This window comes from Capra hircus, chromosome 4 (assembly GCF_001704415.2).
Source record: "Capra hircus breed San Clemente chromosome 4, ASM170441v1, whole genome shotgun sequence".
Classification (NCBI taxonomy): Eukaryota; Metazoa; Chordata; class Mammalia; order Artiodactyla; family Bovidae; genus Capra; species Capra hircus.
In genome coordinates this window covers 76,059,436-76,076,267 of record NC_030811.1, presented here as the reverse complement: position 1 = coordinate 76,076,267, position 16,832 = coordinate 76,059,436, and the positions used below count along the sequence as shown (strand labels likewise).

The 16,832-nt window shown below is 37.8% G+C and overlaps 2 protein-coding genes across 2 annotated transcripts in view; one reads left to right on the top strand and one right to left on the bottom strand.

Moving 5' to 3' along the window:
* Positions 1 to 16,832, bottom strand: part of FBXL13 (F-box and leucine rich repeat protein 13) — a 196,874-nt gene that overhangs the window by 83,497 nt on the left and 96,545 nt on the right. The window contains exon 10 of the mRNA XM_013963219.2: positions 8,254 to 8,383. Within this exon, the coding sequence (XP_013818673.1) occupies positions 8,254 to 8,383 (130 nt within the window). The remainder of the gene's footprint in view (positions 1 to 8,253; positions 8,384 to 16,832) is intronic.
* The window catches only part of LRRC17 (leucine rich repeat containing 17), a 40,685-nt gene continuing 31,846 nt past the window's right edge, over positions 7,994 to 16,832 (top strand). The window contains exon 1 of the mRNA XM_013963247.2: positions 7,994 to 8,313. The gene's annotated coding sequence lies outside the window, so the exon portion shown is untranslated. The remainder of the gene's footprint in view (positions 8,314 to 16,832) is intronic.

The window sequence follows — 16,832 nt, the reverse complement described above, 5'->3', positions numbered from 1 at the left end:
GAATTCAGTCTGGCCCCTGTACAGTCCATTGGGTCGCAAAGAGTTGGACACGACTGAGCAACTTTCACTTTTCATGAAATAGAATAAAAGAAGGTGAGAAGCTGTCCAGATAGCTGCAGAGTGTTGCAGGCAAGGAAAATAGCCAGTGCAAAAAACCCAGAGGCAAGAGCTTGTGTGTTGAAAGAACAGCAAGGAAGCCAGTGTGGCTGGAGAGGAGTTGGTAAGAGGAAGAATAATAGGAAGTGATGTCAGAGAGACAGAGAAGGAGGCAGATTACATGGGGTCTTGAAGGTCCTTTCAAGGCTTCAATTTTATTGAGCAAATAGGAAAACTTGCCAGGCATTTGAACTGAGGGAGCACATTGACTTCTGTTTTCAGAAGACCATTCTAGGTGCTACTTGTTGAAAAGAACTTAGAGGTTGAAGTGAAAGCAGAGAGACCAGTTAGGAAACTGTCACAATAACCCAGGCAAGAGATGATGGATTGGATGATGACTTGGATTTGAGTAGTAACTATAGAAATGGTAAGGAGTGGTCAGATACTGGATAGATTCTGAAGTAATAGTCAACTGGACTTCCTGAAAGTGTGCATGTGGAGTGTGAGAAAAAGAGGAGTTAAGATTGCCATACTAGTTAAGTTGGATGATGACTTGGATTTGAGTAGTAACTATAGAAATGGTAAGGAGTGGTCAGATCCTGGATAGATTCTGAAGTAATAGTCAACTGGACTTCCTGAAAGAGTGCATGTGGAGTGTGAGAAAAAGAGGAGTTAAGATTGCCATACTAGGTATGCTATAACAGAGGACCACAAACTGGTGGCTTAAATAAGAGCAGTTTGTTATCCAGCAGTTCTGGAAGCTAAAAGGTCCAAGATCAGTGTTGGGGTGTTGGTTCATTCAGTGTGAGGGAAGGATATGGTTCAAGCTTCTCTCCTTGGTTTGTAGATGGCTGTCTTCATGTTTACATGACACTCTCCAGTATGCATATGTTTGTGTCCAAATTCCCCCAAATTTAAAAAAAAAAAGACATCAGTCACACTGGATCAGGGCCCACCCTAATGATATCATCTTAACTAATTGCATTTGCAATGACATTATTTCCAAGTAAGTTCACATTCTAAGATACTAGGGGTTAGGAATTCCACATATTAATTTGGAGGGGACACAATTCAATCTGTAACAGATGAATTCAAGACTTTTGGCCTAAGCATTTGTAAACATGAAGCTGCCATTAACTAAGATAGGGAAGGCCAAAGGAGGAGTAAGGAGTTATTTTTTAGAGCAGAGACTTTTTTTTTTAAGATATGAATCTAAAACTTGAGAGAGAGTAATGTTTAAAAAGCAAATAAACTGGACAGATGCAAGACAAAAATCTGTTCACCCAACTATAAAAGGTGATATATTTTTTAAAAATTACAATAAATGCAGAAGTGTTGGACGCATTTAGTAGCCTTAAATGAAAAAGCATTGATTCCCACTGTTCCAGGAAAACAAAATAAAAACAAAAAAAATTGTTTTATTTTTTTAATTTGAGAGAGAAGTCTGGATTAAAGATACATATTATCTATCATTATATGTGTCTATGTCTATGCATATGTGTGTGTATGTATATAAATATACACACATATATACATGTATTCTCTATATAATATATATATACATACTCATATATATACTCCTATAAGCGTATATACTTATATATGTATATATGCATATATAAACATACTCTTATATATATACATTACATTCATGTATGTGTATATGTGCATTTGAACATATATTTGTGTGTGAATATTACACATATATGATTTTATATGTGTGTGTGTGTATTTGTCATTGTAGGTGATATTTAAAGCTATAATCTGTTAATAGGTGACATCACCAAGGGTGTGATGAGAAGAAAAGCAGAACCAAACTGAACCTTGGGGCTCTCTGTGATTAAGAGGTTGAAGAGAAGAGGTGACTTAGAGAAGCACCTTAAGAAACATTGTCAAAAATCGAAAAAAGAGTGGGAGCTATAGCACAATATAATTTATGAGAATTAATATCCACACACAGAACCACAATATAAGAATTTAAAAATACATTAATATATGTATATTAATGTATTCTTTTTTGTTGCTAGAGGAAGACTTTCATGTTTTACTCATTTTTAAACTGAAGTATAGTTGAACTACAATATTGTATTAGTTTTAGGTGTATAGCATTGGCACCCTACTCCAGTACTCTTGCCTGGAACATCCCATGGACAGAGGAGCCTGGTAGGCTGCGGTCCATGGGGTCACGAAGAGTCGGACACGACTGAGCAACTTCCCTTTCACTTTTCACTTTCATGCATTGGAAAAGGAAATGGCAACCCACTCCAGTGTTCTTGCCTGGAGAATCCCAGGGACGGGGGAGCCTGGTGGGCTGCCATCTATGGGGTCACACAGAGTCAGACACGACTGAAGTGACTTAGCAGCAGCAGCAGCAGCATAGTGATTTAGTTTTTTTGCAGATTATATTCCATTATAAGTTATAAGATAACTGGGTATAATTCCTGTGCTACACAGTAAATCCCTGTTGCTTATCTGTTTTATGTATTGTAGCTTCTATCTGTTAATCCCATGCTCCTAATTTGCCCCTCCTGCCCGCCCCTCCCCTTTTATAACCATAAGTTTGTTTTCTGTGTCTATGAGTCTGTTTCTGTTTTGTATATACATTTATTTTTTTTTAGATTCCACATATAAGCCATAACATACAGATTTCTCTTTTCTCTGACTTATTTTATTATATATATATAATATACATATAACATATACATGTATGTATGTGTGTATGTGTGTGTGTGTGTGTGTATTTGTATACATAAAATTGTTACAGTACCTAAAGAGTTCTGAATGGGTTCTGCTAAAGTCATGTTCTTCCTGGAAAAATTGTAGCAATTGCATATGGAACTTAAGAATGTCTAGGCCTGGGCCAAATGATAATGGCCATTGGAAAACACTGTTAATAATCTAAAAATAATATCTAATAGTGGCTAAGCATTTACTATATGCAACCATCATTGTAAGCCTCTTATATGTGTCAAATCATTTAATTCATATAAAACACAGGTAGTTACCATTAACAGCATTTTCCCCATTTCATAGATAAGGAAGGTAAGGTATACAGAAAGATTAGGACCTGCCCCAGCCCCATACCTATCAAATAGCAAGCTCAGGATTAAAATGCAGGTGCCTCAGAACCCATGCTTCCAATTGGAGAAGGAAATGGCACCCCACTCCAGTGTTCTTGCCTGGAGAATCCCAGGGACAGCAGAGCCTGGTGGGCTGCCATCTATGGGGTCGCACAGAGTCGGACACAACTGGGGCAACAGCAGCAGCAACAGCCCCAGAACCCATGCTCCCAATTATTGTGGTATGTTACTTTCATGATGTCGTGACTGACAGCTCCTCAGAACCACAAGAGAAGGGAGAGGAGTGGTTCCTTGAGGCAGAGAATGAGATGCAAAGGAAAATTACTAACATCTCATATAGTGGTTCATTAGTTTCACTTATTTAACTAAACATTAATCCAAATATTCAACAAGCATCTGATAAACATCTACCATGAGTTAGGTCATACATGATTCCTTAAGACGTAGAAAAAGATGAATCCATTCACTGTCACCAAATGTCTCTCAGATCATAAATTACAAAGGAGCACGCGAAAGAGTACCTTCTTTACATGATAAAACCATTTTGTCTCCAAAGAGTCTTACCACATTGTATTTAAATATGGTTTTTAAAAATCATTTTATGGTATAAGCTTAGATTTTATAACTTTGAGTAAATAGTAAATATAAAAGCAAACAAATTAAATTTGTTCAACTGATTCAGCCAGAATCATTTTGTTAAATGAATGTAGTTTTGTTTTTTTTTTCTTTTCTGAAAATACTATAAGGAAAATGTTGTACTCAGGTTCTGAAGAAAAATTTTTTAGAGAAATATACTAATAGGCTTTATTTTTTAACACCAACTGTGTCAGGAACTTAAGTTACATTATCTCCAATATTCCCCAGTTTGAAAGAAAAATTTTAATTACTTTGAAAAATATTTTAACATTGGCAGCATTTTGAGACAAAAATGCTATCATTCAACAAATATTTATTAAGTGCCTGTGTATGGTTTAACTTTGCCTGGAAATCAAAGAAATACAAATTGAAAATATAATATATATATATATAAAACTTGAATTGACAGGTTTTTTATATAAAATATATTTATGAAGATAGCAAACTATTTTACATTCATCATAAATGTAAATTGTGAGTCTTTGTAGAGCATGGACAACCTTAAAAATAACCTCTGATCATTTCATTTCTAAAAATTTGTACCCAAAATTACATACATGTATGCTAAGATACAGCTACAATAATTTTCCTCAGAGATTATTTATGATAGCCAAAGAAAAGGTAGACCAGGAAAAAGAATTGTAGGCCAATAATGAATGGTTAAATATAAATTGGTCTTTTGATACAATGGAATACTATTATACCTCTTAAAAGTAAGTTACAGGAAAATATTTAATGGAATAAAGATATGGAATAATGAAAGATATGGGTACTATATAATCCTTTTCAATTCAAAAGAAGTCTAGACATGTATAGTAGTGAAAGACCCTGAAATTCTAGTAGTGTTGATTATTTCTGGGTGGTGAGTTTTCAGGTAATTTAATTTTTTTCTTTGCAGAGGACAGTGAGAGAGCTCACTGCAGCAGCCCTATCACAATTCAGGCCAAGGGTGAGCAGAGGTTTTTCCGAAGAGAAGAAACTGGGCAGAGGCATTACTTCAGCCACATCAAAGATGATAACCTGCAGGCAAACATGTAAGTGCTAGTATTCATTAGGAAATCAGTCATATAATTTAATGCACCCTACAGTGTTTATCCAATCCCATAAGACTGTAGAATATTTCTAAAGCATATGTAATTGATTTTCACTTTTCTTTGTAGTTCTCCATCATCCACATATTTATTTTTTCTAACACGTATGGTTCAAATACTTTCACAGTATTATATAAATACATCTTTCCTTTTTTGGGCAGCCATGACTACATTAACATTTAGCTTTTGACATATTTTGTTTATGTTAATCCAGAGTTTCCAAAGACAGAGATGCTATTTTACTCATCACAGTGCCCAGTATGCAGCAGGCACTCAGTAAACACCAGTGAAAAACTTCTGGTCGTAAGCTTCTATTCTCGACTCTTTTTGTTTTACTAGGACATTTTTCCTTGGTCAGATATATTAACACATGTCTTCATAGCGCAAAATTCCAAACATATAAAAAGAAACTACATTTTAGTTTCCAAGGGACGAACCTATAAAACCTGTGAATAGTCAGCTTTCCTTCTTTGAAACCATTTTGTATTGTCATACCAATGCAATTAGACCACGTAGGGTGAAACTATCCTCACAGGTAGGTAGATGGAGCCCGGAAAGTAGATGAAACCACCTCAGAAGACTTCATAAGTCCCTCAGGCGCAGTAACTTCCAAAATACACTGATTCGTCCTGAAGTTATAGCAGCAGCCATTATTAAAATATCTATGGTTCATAATGAGCCCATTTCTTACAAAGTTTCAAATGGTAAAATTTCCAGTGCCTGACAACTAGGGTTAAATCTCTGTTTGCTGTTAAATTATTAAGTGAACAAAGGGAAATGGAATGTAGATAAATAAAAAATGAACACCCTAACATTATTTTGCATGATGTGAAATACTAACATCACTGTCTTTTGAGAATTACAAATTAAGGATCAATTAGGAAACACAATCTATTCTTGATACATTCAGACCAAACTCAACACCTACTAAGACAGGCAGGCAATGCAGTGAAGTGGTAACTGTCCCAGAGTATGTGCATATTTGGACATTACTGAGTGGAGGAGAGGGCGGTAAACTGAGGAGAGGGCTCCATTTCAAGGGCTGAGGCTGACTCTGTTCCAGCCCCCTTTACCATGTGGGAATGCAGGCCCAAGTTTGCTAGTTCTTATGTATTTTTTTAAGAGAAGCTTAAAGTCTAGATTATTTGAAAACTCCAAAATTCCAAATGTTGGCTCAAAATTTAAAGACAGACTATATCTATATGTTTTGCATAAATATCTGGCCAGAAAGTCATCAGTTTGAAACCTCTGACTTTGAGCTGTGTTTGAAAATATTTAACCTTAGGACATGTTTATGTGTGTTTGTGTGTCTATGCCTGTGTTTGTGTTGTTGCTGCAATAATTACTTGGTGGAAACTGAGAAGAAAAAGGAGTTAAGTCACACTGTGAGGAGGGTTCTGAAGCACTGAGATGAGTTAGACACTACTATATATAAAATAGATAACTAATAAGAACCTACTGTATAGCACAGGAAACTCTACTCAATACTCTGTAATGACCTATGTGGGAAAAGAATCTAAAAAAGAGTGGATACATGTATATGTATAACTGATTCACTTTGCTGTACAACATTGTAAATCAACTATAGTCCAGTAAAATTTAATTTTAAAAGAAGGACTAAAGGATGTATCTTTCAGGGAGAGATTGATCAGTGGGATGTGTCAAAAGCATATTGAGTTATTTCTGAATTTGCAAATATTCCTCCTTTGTGATCAGGCCATCTGTGTTTGCTGACATTCATATCCAAGTTAGGCCCCCATCAGTCCACAGAGACTGGGAGATACAGATGCTCTCTCTCTTGATGATTACACATCAAAGGCTGGCTCCCAGGTCCTTGAGGAAGACATTCATGGGTTGTAAAACAGGTAAGAAACTTTTTAAGAAGTTGACATCTCAAAGGGAGCGAAAACAGAATGTACAACTGCAAGTTTTCTAAAGTAAGAAAAAGGAGATCAGGGATTCAGGATCAGAAAGAAGCCTATCTGAAGTTTTGTCGATCTGGAGGGAACATTAAGGCCGTCTTGATCAGAGTGGCAGATGTCGGTGCTTAGCAAACTATTGATATATCAGTAGACTGGATTTAAACAAATGCAAACTCTAGCCTTGCAGCCCTAGCTTAGCATCCTTTCCCCTACATCCTCCCCAGTGCCTAGTGTACCAGGAAACCATGATATGCCAGTGGTGGTGGCTAAGTAAGATTTCTGTCCATTCAAGAACTTGGAGGAGAAATCCATTCTGTCCCTGTATTCTTTCCAGGAATACCTGCTTATAGCAGTACCAGTATGTTTTTACCAGCTATGCAACCCTGAGAACCTTGGTCTTTTCATCTAAATAAGCTATAGTGCACAGCATTTGTATGAGCAGTAAATGTGATATGTATGAAACACTCAACATGGTGCCTGGTGTATAGTAACAGTTCTCATTTGTGTCATTATATTATTTTCATAGAATGATGACCATGCTGCTGCTGCTGCTAAGTCGCTTCAGTCATGTCCGACTCTGTGCGACCCCAGAGACGGCAGCCCATCAGGCTCCCCCGTCCCTGAGATTCTCCAGGCAAGAACACTGGAGTGGGGTGCCATTGCCTTCTCCAAATGATGACCATACTATGACACTAATAGCAAGACACCGAGAGGTGGAAGAAAAGTTAAATGAACCGTGACTTAAATCTAACAAAACAGAGCAGAAGAAACTATCAAGGAGGCAGGAACTGCTTCCACAGAGCCATGCCATACCCTTCACAATTCCACACTATTTTCTGCCCAGGTTTCTTAGTCTTGTTCCTTCAGACTTAAATATTTCCCCATGTAGACCTCAAATCTTCATGTTATTTAGCCCAAGGATATAATGCAATTTAAAAAAATCATTATCTTTGTTGTATTTCCTTTCTTACATTTATCACTTGTCACATTTTACCTAATACTATTTACTCTCAGAGTCCACGTGGAAGCAAACTAACTTTTCAGGAAGTTCTTTGCAAATTCTCCCCACCCTCTCCCCCAAATATTTTTCTTTGTTTGTATCTTGGTAGCAATTCTAAAAAGTTTTCAAGATTTGGACTCTGCTATCATAATTGTGCACAGAGTGTCTACACAGAAGTGGTCTGCTTCATCATCCAATGAGCTCTGCCTCTTCGTGGATGTGACACTCCAGTGGAGGGAAGCCAAGAGCCTATAGTAGCGATCCTTGGCAAAATTTAAGCAGCTGTGTTCACGTAATTCAAAACCTCTGAAAAGTGTGCTGCAGTCCGTGCACAGCGTTAGTATAACATGAGGGCTGGGGCTGGATGCAGCCCGTTCTCTGGAGGACTTCTTTGCCTGCTGCAGGAAAGAGAAGGCTGAAAGACAAACCTGGGTGCAGCCGGAAAGGTCCAGATAGATGAGCTTGTGGCATCCGTTCCCCAAATTCAGGTACTGTAAACCTTTGTCTGTGAACTTTCTGCAGTAAGCCAAACTAAGATTCTGTAAATTGTAGAAGTACCTGAGAAGACAGGGAGAGAGAAGAGAGGAAGGAAAGTGATTATACTTAAGCTGTTTCCTCACATCTTTGTTAAGCCACTATGACAAAGAGAAGTAAAGCTGTAAATTAATCTTTTCTCCTTGCAGCTATTCAAGAGTTGAACTTTATTGTTAATTCTCTTCCTGTTAAGGAGATTGCAGCAGCATATCAGATAATGTATAATCACATTTCAAATGAAACTAAAGATTTGTCTAGATTTTTAAGAAAACCGATTGGGATAAAGCTTTGGGGGCGGGGGAGGTCTGTGCATTCATATTGTTTGCAAGTTAGTTTGTATTTGAAAGCAGTTTCAGTTTGTGTTATTGTTGCATTTACCTTTTATATTGGAGCATCGAAATAACAATGCAAATATCTAGGAGGACAAACTCTTTGTAAACATTTAAATGGTGATTAACTGTTACCTGAGAGTTAGGATTTGGGGCAGAAAGGAGGCAAAATTAAACATAATAGGCTCTTAAAATGGACATAGTAAGCAAATGGCTTGAAAAAATACATTTGCATGTGCATGAGTTTTTAAGTAACAGTTTCATTATTATAACTAAAGAAAGACTGGCTGATACACAGAGCTTAAAAGTGGATTAAAAACAGTCTGCAAAGATGTGGGCAACATATGAGAGGAATAAAACCATATTAGAGGCTATAAATCTCACTGGAGTTGCAACAGATTAACTATGGCATTACCACCATAACCAAAATGAGAGCTTTCAGGAAAAAGGACGGTCTTTAGGACAACTCTTTGCAAGACTCACAGTTTGAGGACACTCTATGGGCAACTTTCAAAGCCCTCCTAAGCCTGGCATTTTTTAAAAGTGCAAGAACTCTCACTTCTGCTCTTGTAATGGAATTAAACAACATGATCTTGGCTTGTGATCTGCAGCAGTTTAACAGTGAACTAGAAAGCAAAAAGAACAAAAAGTAGGAGGAAAATGCCTTTCTGTCCCTCAAAAGCCACAGATGACTAATAAAGTTTACTTTCACATAAATGGGAAATTAGATATGCAAGCTTTGATCATTAATCAGATTTATTTCCCAAATCTGAAAATATCATATGATATAATTCATATTCCGTAGCAGATTATTTGACTCACACACATTTCCCCCTGGTAATGGCTATTTCCATGAGATTCAGTAGAACAGAGAGGGAAGTCTTCTGGATTCCCCGGTGGCTGGGTGGGCAGGGATCTGACGGAGGAGGCAGCACTAACATCCCAAAGACATGACCCTTCTGGGGCCCTTGAGAGCATTGCCAAAGTTTCAGAAATGCTTTATCATTCTCTCCCTGAATTATACCCTTGTGATTCAACTAAGTGAAGTACAATTTTCTTGGGGGGGGGGGTTGTCATTCCTAAGAACTTCTTTGCTCTCCAATTTGGAGAAAGGAATAGTGAGGCAGGCAGCATGACACAATGGAAAATACACAGGGTGTTGGAATCTGACCAAATTGGATTTGAATCCCAGCCCTGACACTTACTGCAACTGCCCCTTAACTGCTCAGAGACTGTTTCCACATTTATTAAGTGGAGATTATAGCATTATCTTTTTTTTCAACCCTGACCAACTGTGGGGCCTCCAGCTTTCCTGAACCTTAGTTTTCTATAACATGAACGTAACGTATCTGCTTTTTCCTCTTAATAAAGATGTGACAATTACATAAGAATGTATATATAATAGTATTATATTGAGGGTGATTTTTGATGATTAAAATCAGCAGGGATATGGTAGAAAGAACCTTTAGAATACATATATTATTATTATTGCTACTACTGTCTCGAATAATACATATGAATTATTCTTACAAAGTTTGACCTTTCTTGTTTCCATTTAATGGTACTTACCTGACAATAGTGGTGCATACTAATTTGAAGAGTTTGAGGGGCCTCATATTCCGTCTGTACCCTATTTCAGTCGTGGTGGCAAAACCATGTGTAGTCTGTTAACCCCAGCGAGATTGATAGTCTGCTGTAGTTTCTATTCCTCCATCTGTTGCCCATGCATTTACAGACTGTTCTTCCTAACCTATTTTTAAGCTCTGTACATCAATCAGTCTTTCTTCAGGTATAATAATGAAACCATTACTTACACAATCATGCATATTCAAATATATTCAAGTCTGATCCAAGTCTATATTTCAGTTTCTTTAAGTGCATGTGATCCATTAACAAACACCAAAAATGAGAATTGAACAAGCAGCTTTTAACTTTTTTGTCTGTCACAGATACTTTTGGATCTATAGCCCCTTTGTCAGCATAATGTTTTCAATGTATAAAATAAAATACAATTACAAAGGCAGCCAATTTTATCCAAAGATATTAAAATATTTTTAAAAACCAAATAAGTGAAATAATGTATATGCTTCTTTATTAACATGTTAAACAACAACATCTAGTGACAGCTCTATTAACTACAATGCTTTTGAAGCAGTACTGAGTACCAATGATAATTTTAAATATTTGTAACAACTATAAGAAAATACATGTGATGAGAAAATAATTGTGATTTGTATGAGTGAAAGAGTCCCAGGGACTGCTAATACTACCCTGAATTTTTTAAATCTATATTTCAGTTAGAGCTTAGTGAAATAGAGATTTTTTTTTTTTCTCCTATCAAAATTTATGGAACCCCTGGTTTCCATTCATGATCTTCTTGGAGGATCCACTGACCCCAGGTTTGGCAAAAGAGTCATTTAATTAAACTAAATGATTCTGAGATTAAGTCAAGATCTATCTCTTCAAAGTGGAACCATATGGGAACCATCAGTTTGAAAGTAAAACACAAATCTTGAGTGGCTCTGTTAGCCTTTCTAGGCTTTTATGGTGCCGCAGACTTAGAGCTTTGGGGGATGAGAAAAATATTGGTTGACAGTGAAATTACACTTGGCAAATTTTATGCAATATTGCCACTTTTTATCCTGAATTTTGGCAAAGAAATATGTCTGTTGTATGAGTAAGATCTGGTTCATCATTTTTCCAATCCAGAGATGAATTTATAGTTCTAATTACACTTGAGGCAGTGTTTTAAGACAATGTTTTCTAATTATTTGATAACTTTTTCTTATGTGTGTGGGGAAGGTTCTCGTTGTGATTTATTTTTCTACTGTTACTATAATCTTTAAGACATCACAATTCTTACAGAAACTACAGAGATTGCTGTTTCTTTTTTCTTTGAGTTTTTTATCCATTAAAGAATTGAGGCCCTCTGTGTTAGATCTTCAACACCTGAGGGTAGCTATTACTAGAAAGAATGTAGAATTCTGTATTTAAATTAACATTTCCCTGAAAAATCTCAACACAAGGTCCAGTCTGTAAAAGAGAGTATTTGCATATGGATTCTTTTGAGTTGAGTACTGGACTTAGTCTTGCAGAGGCAGTTTTTTAATAGAATTCGGGCAGAAAATCCAAATGCAGTGACTTGACCTCCTATTTACAGGGTGGACCCTAAGGATTTCCAGTCACAGCCACAGCTTACTCTGTCTACCCCACTCTGATGAACTGTGGTGAGACTATATAACATGAGAGTACTTGTCAATAAGAAGTTGCCAGTTAATGTAAGGGTTGATTCATCTATAGGAAAAATAGACATCATGCTTCTATAGCATATAAGGCTCTGTTAAGAAGCAAAGATCATAATATTAATATCTTTACTCACCACTCTGTGCCCAGAATAGTTGGAAAGAGCAGTTGATCAATACATAGTGAAAAAGTGAATGAATGTTGCTACTGGAACTCAGGGAGGAATCACTGTGGAGTTCTGATAGATGGTATGACTTGAGATGTAAAGTCTACAGATTAGCAGAGAGAGGAGAAAGGCATTCTAGCTTGTAGAGAAAGAGAAGCATGTAGCAGTCAACTGACCAGAGTTGAGAGTTTCCTTTGGAAAACCTAGGCAGATAAGATTGATCAGATAATGACAAAGAAGAGTAAAGGAAGAGTCTAGACCTTAAGCACGTCAAAGACACGGTAAGACTAAGTTCAGGACAATACGCCTCACAACATAAGGGAAGAGAGACCAAGGGTGGACCATCTGGATGGTGCACCAAATGAGGTATTGAGAATGCCACCTTGACTGTGGCAATGGAATAAAAGGACAGGGTTTAATTCAGGAAATATTTAAAAGCAAAAAATACTTTGAAATGGGCTTGAGCTATGGGCAGCCCTTGTTTTCAACTTTAGAAAACTGAGCAAGTCCCCAAAGAAGTAAGGAAAAATATTCAGATAAAAAGCTGGCAAATCACTGTTGCCAAGACAGGCAAACAAATTACATTTTTCTTTGGAAAGAAACACTAAAGGCACCAGAGAGAGAATAAGAACAGCAACAAACAACACTTCTCTAGTTATTTATAGCTGAAAAAATATTATTACATACCCAAGCATGATTAAAATAATAGAAAGCAGAGCAGAAATAGAGAATCATTATGAAAGGTATTTTTATTATAGATAAGAAAGTCAGTGTACATTTTTTTCATATGATGAGAAACATCAGTATCACGTAGCATTTATCCTGAATGTTATCTCAATAGCAAGAACTAGAAGTTAAAACAAACTTCTCATTTTAGGTCCTATTTTCCTATATGTTGCCCACTAAAGATACAGCTTCATTTGTAAAATAAACATCCTTAAAAAACTATGCAGAGCTGCACCATTATTTTAAATTTCCTAGAAGAAAAAGTTATCTCAAAGTATGGTTGGAAAAAATGTTTTGAGTTTTAAAACAAGTGATAATGCTACTCCCAAATCATCTACTTAAGAGTTCAGATTTTCACATATGGATTTATAGATTTTTAAATATGTATCTCTCTCTCCCCTCTCTAGCCGCCCCCTGACTCACTTTCTATCTATAGATAGATAAAATACATACATACACATATACACATGTACTATATATATAAACACATTCATACATGCACATATATTCATTCACATACACACATATATATCTTAATGTAGAATTTCTAAAGAAAACTACTGAGTGATATTCTTTATAGTAGGGCAGAGAATCCTACAGAATTCTTAAAAGGGTCAGAGGCCCTCCACAGTGGTGCTGATGGAGCTGGCTTGCACTAGCCCATGAGAACCAATTGTTGGCATCTCTTCTCAACTGTACATTCAGTGGCATGGTGGTAGCTTAAAACTGGACATGATAAAATTATTTATGTCACAGTTCAGTTCACTTCAGTTCAGTCGCTCAGTTGTGTCTCACTCTTTGCGACCCCATGAACTGCAGCACGCCAGGCCTCCCTGTCCATCACCAACTCCCGGAGTTCACTCAGACTCACGTCCATCGAGTCCGTGATGCCGTCCAGCCATTTCATCCCCTGTCCTCCCCTTCTCCTCCTGCCCCCAATCCCACCCAGCATCAGGGTCTTTTCCAATGAGTCAACTCTTTGCATGAGGTGGCCAAAGTACTGGAGTTTCAGCTTTAGCATCATTCCTTCCAAAGAGCACCTAGGGCTGATTTCCTTTAGAATGGACTGGTTGGATCTCCTTGCAGTCCACGGGACTCTCAAGAGTCTTCTCCAACACCACAGTTCAAAAGCATCAATTCTTCGGTGCTCAGCTTTCTTCACAGTCCAATTCTCACATCCATACATGACTCCTGGAAAAGCCATAGCCTTGACTAGACGGACCTTAGTCGGCAAAGTAATGTCTCTGCTTTTGAATATGCTATCTAGGGTGGTCATAACTTTCCTTCCAAGGAGTAAGCGTCTTTTAATTTCATGGCTGCAGTCACCATCTGCAATGATTTTGGAGGCGCCAAAAATAAAGTCTGACACTGTTTCCCCGTCTATTTCCCATGAAGTGATGGGACCAGATGCCATGATCTTCGTTTTCTGAATGTTGAGCTTTAAGCCAACTTTTTCACTCTCCTCTTTCACTTTCATCAAGAGGCTTTTGAGTTCCTCTTCACTTTCTGCCATAAGGGTGGTGTCATCTGCAAATCTGAGGTTATTGATATTTCTCCCAGCAATCTTGATTCCAGCTTGTGATTCTTCCAGCCCAGAGTTTCTCATGATGTACTCTGCATATAAGTTAAATAAGCAGGGTGGCAATATACAGCCTTGATGGACTCCTTTTCCTATTTGGAATCAGTCTGTTGTTCCATGTCCAGTTCTGACTGTTGCTTCCTGGCCTGCATATAGGTTTCTCAAGAGGCAGGTCAGGTGCTCTGATATTCCCATCTCTTTCAGAAGTTCCCACAGTTTATTGTGATCCACACAGCCAAAGGCTTTGGCATAGTCAATAAAGCAGAAATAGATATTTTTCTGAAACTCTCTTGCTTTTCTGATGATCCAGCGGATGTTGGCAATTTGATCTCTGGTTCCTCTGCCTTTTCTAAAACCAGCTTGAACATCAGGGAGTTCGCGGTTCACGTATTGCTGAAGCGTGGCTTGGAGAATTTTGAGCATTACTTTACTAACATGTGAGATGAGTGCAATTGTGCAGTAGTTTGAGCATTCTTTGGCATTGCCTTTCTTTGGGATTGGGAAAACTGACCTTTTCCAGTCCTGTGGCCACTGCTGAGTTTTCCAAATTTGTTGGCATATTGAGTGCAGCACTTTCACAGCATCACCTTTCAGGATTTGAAATAGCTCAACTGGAATTCCATCACCTTCACTAACTTTGTTCGTAGTGATGCTTTCTAAGGCCCACTTGACTTCACATTCCAGGATATCTGGCTCTAAGTGAGTGATCACACCATTGTGATTATCTTGGTTGTGAAGATCTTTTTTGTACAGTTCTTCTGTATATTCTTGCCACCTCTTCTTAATATCTTCTGCTTCTGTTAGGTCTATGCCATTTCTGTTTTTTATTGAGCCCATCTTTGCATGAAACCTTCCCTTGGTATCTCTAGTTTTCTTGAAGAGATCTCTAGTCTTTCCCATTCTGTTGTTTTCCTCTATTTCTTTGCATTGGTTGCTGAGGAAGGCTTTCTTATCTCTTCTTGCTATTCTTTGGAACTCTGCATTCAGATGCTTATATCTTTCCTTTTCTCCTTTGCTTTTCACTTCTCTTCTTTTCATAGCTATTTGTAAGACCTCCCCAGACAGCCATTTTGCTTTTTTGCATTTCTTTTCCATGGGGATGGTCTTGATCCCTGTCTCCTGTACAGTGTCACAAACCTCCATCCATAGTTCATCAGGCACTCTATCTATCAGATCTAGTCCCTTAAATCTATTTCTCACTTCCACTGTATAATCATAAGGGATTTGATTTAGGTCATACCTGAATGATCTGGTGGTTTTCCCTACTTTCTTCAATGTAAGTCTGAATTTGGCAATAAGGAGCTCATGATCTGAGCCACAGTCAGTTCCCGGTCTTGTTTTTGCTGACTGCATAGAGCTTCTCCATCTTTGGCTGCAAAGAATATAATCAATCTGATTTCATTGTTGACCATCTGGTGATGTCCATGTGTAGAGTCTTCTCTTGTGTTGTTGGAAGAGGGTGTTTGCTATGGCCAGTGTGTTCTCTTGGCAAAACTCTATTAATATTTGCCCTGCTTCATTCTGTACTCCAAGGCCAAATTTGCCTGTTATTCCAGGTGTTTCTTGACTTCCTACTTTTGCATTCCAGTTCCCTATAATGAAAAGGACATCTTTTAGGGTGTTAGTTCTAAAAGGTCTTCCTAGAACCATTCAACTTCACCTTCCTCAGCGTTACTGGTTGGGGCATAGACTTGGATTACTGTGATATTGAATGGTTTGCCTTGGAAATGAAGAGAGATCATTCTGTCGTTTTTGAGATAGCATCCAAGTACTGCATTTCAGACTCTTTTGTTGACCATGATGGCTACTCCATTTCTTATAAGGGATTCCTGCCTGCAGTAGTAGATATAATGGTCACCTGAGTTAAATTCACCCATTCCAGTCCATTTTAGTTCGCTGATTCCTAGAATGTTGATGTTCACTCTTGCCATCGCCTGTTTGACCACTTTCAATTTGCCTTGATTCATGGACCTAACATTCCAGGTTCCTTTGCAATATTGCTCTTTACAGCATCAGACCTTGCTTCTATCACCAGTCACATCCACAGCTGGGTATTGTTTTTGCTTTGGCTCCATCCCTTCATTCTTTCTGGAGTTATTTCTCCACTGATCTCCAGTAGCATATTGGGCACCTACCGACCTAGGGAGTTCCTCTTTCAGTATCCTATCATTTTGCCTTTTCAATATGTTCATGGGGTTCTCAAGGCAAAAATACTAAAGTGGTTTGCCATTCCCTTCTCCAGTAGACTACATTCTGTCAGAACTCTCCACCATGACCCGCCTGTCTTGGGTGGCCCCACAGGGCATGGCTTAGTTTCATTGAGTTAGACCAGGCTGTGGTCCATGTGACTAGATTGACTAGTTTTCTGTGATTATGGTTTCAGTGTGTCTGCCCTCTGATGCACTCTCGCAGAAATCAGTAAATCCTACT